Here is a 7,087-nt window from a genome sequence, read left to right on the forward strand (position 1 = left end):
GTAAGTGGTAGAAAAAGACTGATTGACTGCTTAAAAGTGGTGGCATTTTATAGGATTCAGGGTATTCAGAAACACACAGTTTAACTGGTTCTACATATATTTTTTAATCTTCTTGATTGAATTTCTTCCACTTCCTGCCCCTATGTGTTACTGTTTCGAAGAATATTAGCCGCTGCTGCTTTGTCCCCCCCCCAAGAAAGGTGAAGACCTCAAACAAACTAAGACCCTATATTAAGAACTCTACATGAGCAAAACACATACGCACGATCTTTATATTAGAAACGCCAGTGCATGTGTCAGACCCCAGCTCTATAACACAAGGATTCACACACACCACGACAGCTGATTCTGAAAAAATACTTTGTACCCTTATCCAGTCTCTCCAGCTGTCCAGTGCCTGCAGACAGACATTTACACAGCTATTAAAACAACAAGCGTGACTCTGCTTCATGTATAATTGATCATTACATTAAGAGTTGGCTGACATGCACATGGCTGACATTTACCACGGAAACGAGACGCACCTTGTGACTTCCTGGAAGCCTTTGCTCTCCGGGAAGAGGGATGATATGGAAAAAAATCAATTCTGTTGTCAAGTGATTTATTCTAAAGAGTGTATGCAGCCGACTCGCAGACGTTTCCTGGTTTCAGGATGATGGAAAGGCTAAGCAGAACTTCTTTTCTGTTGTTTGCCGTTGTAATTTCCTTTCAGAAATACCCTGGAAAATTGTCTGCTTACTGGAATTGGCCAGTTTTCAGCTTAGTTAGTCCAGCCTGATGATCACTTGGATGAACACTGGAAAAGCTGATTTTTTTCTGATCAGTGAATACATCATAGTTAAGAGCTACCAGGTCTAGCTGACAACATTTTTCAGTGTGATAACTGTGAAGAACCCAATAAAGTTAGCAATTTAAGTATCAGAGGAAGCAGGAGGTGGAAGTAACTATTTAAAAGAAGCATGCCTGTAGGTGATACTGACAGCGAGAGAGAGAGAGAGCAAGACTTTCAACAGAAAATGGGAAGGCTGAATGAATAGCATCAAAGTTTCATCATTTTGTCATTTTAAAGTTTCAGCCTCTGTCTCTAATGGAAGATGCTGGATTTGGAAATGATGGTAAGCTTTGGGAAATCTCAGAGTTAAGGTAAGGATCTACATTTTCTTGGAATACACATGAAGCCTGCTGTTTTAGTAATGCTTGCTGTAATAATCGCTAATATAAGAAGCTAATAGCCATAATTAACTTATCTTTGCTTTCCAACAACTGCTTACACACACAGTGTGACGTCGCCTCTGCTCCCATTATAAAGAAGTATGGACCACTCACGGCAGGAAAAAAAATAGCATTTGTTTTGTTTTATTTGTATGCGGATATCAAAGCTTTACAAAGGCGGTGCACAAGATTCTGATAGCTATTAATTTGTATTTGTTTGCATGATAAAAATAATAGCATGTTCTTGTAAGGTTAAGTTAACAACCTCTACCATTCAAATGTTTCTTGTTCTACAGACCAAAAATAGCCTCATGATCAGTAGCAGGTAGATGTCTGAGAATTTTAGAGCAGCAAAAGGAAGAGCTGAACATGGTCAGGACATTTAATGGGTAAGGGTCCTCATGCCGTAAATGGAGGGCCACAAACAGGCAGACAGATAGAAGAGGCGTCGCGTCAAAGCCTGGCGGTGAGGTGCTGATATAAAAGAGGTTGTGGCTTCCCTCAGGGAGTCTGTGATGGGCTAGTGCAGACCTGCCCGGGGGCCTCTCATCATCGTCTGTGTCCATTCAGCAAACCACACACAATGTGGAACATATGTCTGGGTGGGAGAGGTCAGAGGACTTCCAATGTTGGCTGAATGAATGGTAGAAAGAGAAGTTTTGTCTCTAGATATTGAGGACAAGTACATGCTTTCACCAATGATTCTTTGTGGCTGTGACCTGCTGGATGCACAGTTTATTTATTTATTTGTTTACTATTCAGATTATCCTATGATAGACCTGCAGACTGCTACACAGCTTTCAGCTGTTAAAATGCTTACTGCTGTGAAGATTAAGCATTTTATATAATTGCACTGATTTAGTGTTTTTATTTATTTTTGTTTGAATTACTATCTGAATAAAAATTTTTTTTACACTATTATACATCCCTGAAAAATGCCATCTTGTTATTGCAATTTGGCCTTTTGTTGTATCCTAAATACAATACAACAAAAGGCCAAATTGATTTAAAGTATTGATTTAAAGTTATAACCTCACCTCATCATCTCTAGGTGCATCAGCTTTTCTTCGAACACAACTTAAAGAATAAATAACTTAAAACATTCCAGTACAAAGATGGTAGATTTCTGGGTATGGTTCATAGTAACATTTGCCTTTCACACTTGCCATGTCAAGCTTTTTGTGCTGACTTTAAATGCTGAAATGCTTCGGTTGTGTTGCTTCGTGTTGAGGTGGCAAACTGGGATTTAAAGCTGAAAGCAGAAGTGTTGCTTATATGGGACAGTCACAATGACGGGCCTAATACCAAACCACCTCATTTTCCTCACGTTCTACTTCACTGCATGGCGTCGATAAAATAAAAACAGGAGAAAGAAAATAAAACCCAAGAGCCTGAAAATCTGAACTTAACCATTGATGTTTGGAAATATTCCACCCTATAATAGGCACAGTTGTAAGTGTTGTGCACAAATGCATTCACACAAGCACATTCAGAAGGAGCTTTAACCTAATTAAAGAAGTTTGCTATTAGCAATGCTGTTTTTTACATGACAGGCATGAACTGATCGCAATGCATCCTCTATGGGTAGCTAACACAGCAGTCAGCTGAGAGGTACTTATGCAGAGAAGAGACCCGACATTTCCCCTCGAAGGCAGGAACTTGATGACTGCTGTGTGTGTGTGTGTGTGTGTGTGTGTGTCTGTGTCTCGTTCAGCCTATTACACAGACCCCTGAATGCATGGCTCTCAAAAGTACATGCTACCTTTTGAAAATGTGACATTTATTCTTTAGAATTTAACTTAAAAACCAACAAATCCGCAGAAAGGAAGAAAGAGACATTTGATTGCATTTCTGTGTTCAGTTTTCTTTGTTAAGACCTTTCCGGATGAATGTTTTGACCAATAGTGAAGAAGAATCTCTTTTCATCTTCAGCTTTCTAGCAGACACCTGAGCAGTTAGGGCCATAACTCTGGTATTTGAAACTATTTCAAACTGAATCCATCGTCACAGAAATCCCAGTTTTATTTGAAGAAATTTAACTGCACAGCATGATGCTGCCACCACTGAGTTTCACAATGGATATGGTGTTTTTTCATTAATGTGCAGACATACAATTTGGAATTATGGCCCAAAAGATCAGTTTATTTAATCAGACCAGAACACACTTTCCAACAAGGTTTTGTTTTGTTTAAGCCAGACCTGGATGTTGGAAGAACATAATTCTCTCTCGTAACCTTACTCTATAGTCAAGACATATGGAAAACACAAGAGATTGTCACATGTAGACGCAACCAGTAGGTGTAGGAAATTCCTTCAGCTCCATCAGTGTTGCTGTTGGCCTCTCAGACAAGTTTCAGTCTCGTCTTTTCATCCAGTTTGGAGATCTGTCCAGTTTTTGTAATATCCCATATTTTCTACAATCACTGATGGCATTCATTGTGCCATGCTATGTATAAAACCTTTCTCCTGATTTAAACCTTTGTATAATAAGATGATTTTTATTCTTTCTAACCTGTCTGTAAACTGGGGCTCTATCAAAAGAATGCAAATGGCCAAATGTCAGAAAAATCCTTCTAGGACAGCGGAACTGTATTTCACGTTCGTTGGATTCATTTATTATGTACATGTCCCTCGTACAACTGAGATGTCGCAGCTTAATGCGCTCTAGCCTTGTTAACTTTTCCTTCAGACAATTGTACAGGTTAAGTACAACCCAAACAACAGATATTTTCTCTTGGATATATGAGTGGGGATTTTCTTCAGCTGGTGTGCTTAAACAGAACCAGGATTTTATTAAATAGGGACTTTAATCTCATGGTGCTTTAAAGGTGAGCACATTTGCTAACGGGCTGCTTTTCAGTCAGACTTTCCAACTGATTTACTTTGTGACCTTTAAAGCAGAAAAATATGTTAATGTGGTTTTGTTAATGGTGATCTTGCACATCACTGAAAGCTGAAGCTCTGCACAAATGATTAACCTCATTCCTAAAACTGTGCAGCCATAAACTCAGGAAGTCTTAACCCTTTCAACAGGCATCACTAATGGGTTCCCTGAGGTATTTTTGTCATATACTGTCCCAGTGAAAAGTATATAAATCCTAATATATGTGTTTCTGTGCTTCAGAAGAAAGCCAGTAGACTGACATTCATTTCGTGGCGCCATTGAACATCTCGTTTCACCTCCGACACAACCTCTAACTTCAGCTTCCACATTCATTCATTCACTCAGAAGGAGCCGATACCACCGTCAGGGTGACTTAGGCTTGCCAACATGTGGAGACTAAAATAAAGAAAACATGCATTTTTTAAATGGGAGAACTTATACGAATGTATATTATTAGACCTAAAACAATAAATCGGATTAATTGTGATTAATCGATAATTGAAATGATCGTCAACTAATTTAGTAATCAAATAATCGTTAACTGGAGTATACAGGCTCTAAAACATGCCAATTGCTGCAAGAACAAACAACTCAGAGCTGTAATTAGGCCAAAATTGTACAAAAATATATAGATTTTACATTTAAGATGAAAAACCTTCTTTGTCAGTAAATATGCTCTATGTAGATCTCCTCAAGCGTCTTAGCTTTAGCTTCACTGGATTCAAATTCTGTAAAAAATCTCTTATTAAGCACTATTAATCGATTAATCAAAAAAATTGTTGACAGATTTATCGATTAGCTAAATACTGGTTAGTTGCAGCCCTAAAGGAAAATGAAACAACTTTCTAAACTTTTAAAGGAAAGCATACACTAGCCTGCGTGAGAAGATCTAAAAAAAATAAACAGGGATGAGTGTAATTTCTGGGTATTATATTTATAGGAAAGCATAATCTTTGTGAGTGATGGGATCCCACCCTTTAAAATGCATCTAAAATCCAATTAAACTTTTCACTTTCAATATTTAAAGATAACACAAAACTGCAGCTAATAACGAATATCATTTCTAAGTAGTTTTTTCGGTGCAAGGTAAATCTTACATGGCAGGAAATATTATTAACTGGAGGAAACTCTAGAGAACTAAAATAGATGCTGACACTAACATGATCAATTACTGCTCTTTTTATCCTTTATTTTACTTCCTCTAAAGTTTATATTAATACTTAATCTCTGCACGTGTAAGTGCCTGAAACCGAAGTAAAATTTCCTGTTTGTGCACAGAGTCTTGGCCAATAAAGCTGATTCTGAATTAGTTATTGGCAATTAATGTTTATAAAAGCCAGGAGATCTGTTTGCTTTGTATTTTATAAGTCAGCAGATGTTTTTATTTTCCTATTTTAAATAAACCCAGGGGTGGCTTGTCAACATTGTCAACCCATAAGGGGATAGTTTTACGTATGCTGTAGTCAGCATGGCCATTATAGGCTTTCATTCATTTATTGGGCGCTTACCAGGGCCGCAGGGATAGCTTCTTTAATGAATGGATGTTTGCAAATTCTATTTAGGAAACTTAAATAAATTAGCTCGCAAGCTTATGAGCCAGTTTGGTTTATTGGATTTTTATGAAGATAACCAATATTCAACTATTTGAAAATCCTTTTGTCACAGCCTACCTCTAACATAACCCTTGACCCCATGCCCTTGTAGTTGCTGTAACATGTATGGTCATTTCATTTTTTTATTAGGGATGCAGACCATTTTATAAATTATGCTCTTTATATGGAGCCTTATAGAGAAGAAAATGCTAAACTATGAATCAGTTGTAGTTTACAAGAGTAAAAAAAACATGTACAGAAAGGCTACCCGAAGTGACTCCAGGCAAGGAGCCACATCCTCCTAAATCGCCCCTGCTTACAGGAACCTCTGCAGCCATGCAGGGAGTCATGACTCCATACCTCCTGACTGAACATTTTTGATTTATCGTTTTATTAAATGTTCATCACTGTTACTGTTTGTATTGATTTGAAACTTTCTATAACCTTTACTTCTGTTGTTTTACTTTGTTCTTGTATCAGCGTACAGTACTTTGGTCAACGGTGTTGTTTTAAAAAGCTTTATAAATAAATCTGTATTTTATTGTATGACTGCTTATGATTAAGTCTGAATAACAAGTGTCCTGAAGTCCTACATTGAAATAAGTATTTAGAACCAAAGTTGAACACTTATCAGCCAAGTTAAAGAACAGCAATTCTAGCTCAATAAAAATGAAAACAATGGTTATTAATATCTGAAGCCATTATTTGCTCCTCCGTTCATAACTAATCTGTTCTTGCTCATTCTGACCGCTCCTCGCAGCTCATCCTGACACGGAACACTTTTCAGGCTTTTTCATGTATACAAGCCATTTTTTTTTATGCTTCCTTCCTCTGTCCCACTCCAGCTTTGTGTCGACCACTATAGTTAACCAGGACCAGCTAACTGCCTAGCAGGAACCGGAGCGAAGCCGCGCCTGCCCGGTCCGTTACGCGTCCCAACAACACAGCTCTCTCAGCGGCCGTGTCCCCATCTGCACTCCGGGCAACGTCTTCCTCAGCCACCCCCACCCCCCTCTCTGCCCTCACGCATCCACGCAGAGGCATTCGTTGTTCGGGTCCGGCTTTACTTACGCCCTGTGTCTGGAGAAGCCCATGGTTAACAGCACGTCCAGGTTGGAGCTGGATTTTATCGAGCCCGACCGGCTCTGGCGAAGCCTCCGGGGGAGAATCTTGCTGTACAGGTCCTCCTTGGCCGCCATAGTCTAGTCCTCCGCCGGCGTCACGCAGTCCAACCCCGAGTCCGTTACAGCTCAGTCGGAGCCACCGTTAGTCCATGAGCCTCGGCAGGGTCCGCATGAGCTGAGGCAGCGGGAAGCACTGAGGGAGCGGGGCTGAGAGCAGCGCTGTGCGGCTGCTCCTCCGCCCACTGGAGGAAACTGCAAATTAGATCCGATAACCA

General features: G+C 39.5%; 1 protein-coding gene across 2 annotated transcripts in view; it reads right to left on the reverse strand.

The window, feature by feature from the left end:
* LOC124883489 (ubiquitin-associated and SH3 domain-containing protein B-like) overlaps positions 1-7,044 on the reverse strand; it is a 54,684-nt gene extending 47,640 nt beyond the window's left edge. For both annotated transcript variants that reach the window (XM_047390599.1, XM_047390598.1), the window contains exon 1: positions 6,760-7,044. In XM_047390599.1, coding sequence (XP_047246555.1) covers positions 6,760-6,887 — 128 coding nt within the window. In that variant the 5' untranslated portion in view covers positions 6,888-7,044. The remainder of the gene's footprint in view (positions 1-6,759) is intronic.
* Between the last annotated feature and the right edge of the window lie 43 nt (positions 7,045-7,087).

Source organism: Girardinichthys multiradiatus, chromosome 18 (genome assembly GCF_021462225.1).
Source record: "Girardinichthys multiradiatus isolate DD_20200921_A chromosome 18, DD_fGirMul_XY1, whole genome shotgun sequence".
Lineage (NCBI taxonomy): Eukaryota > Metazoa > Chordata > Actinopteri > Cyprinodontiformes > Goodeidae > Girardinichthys > Girardinichthys multiradiatus.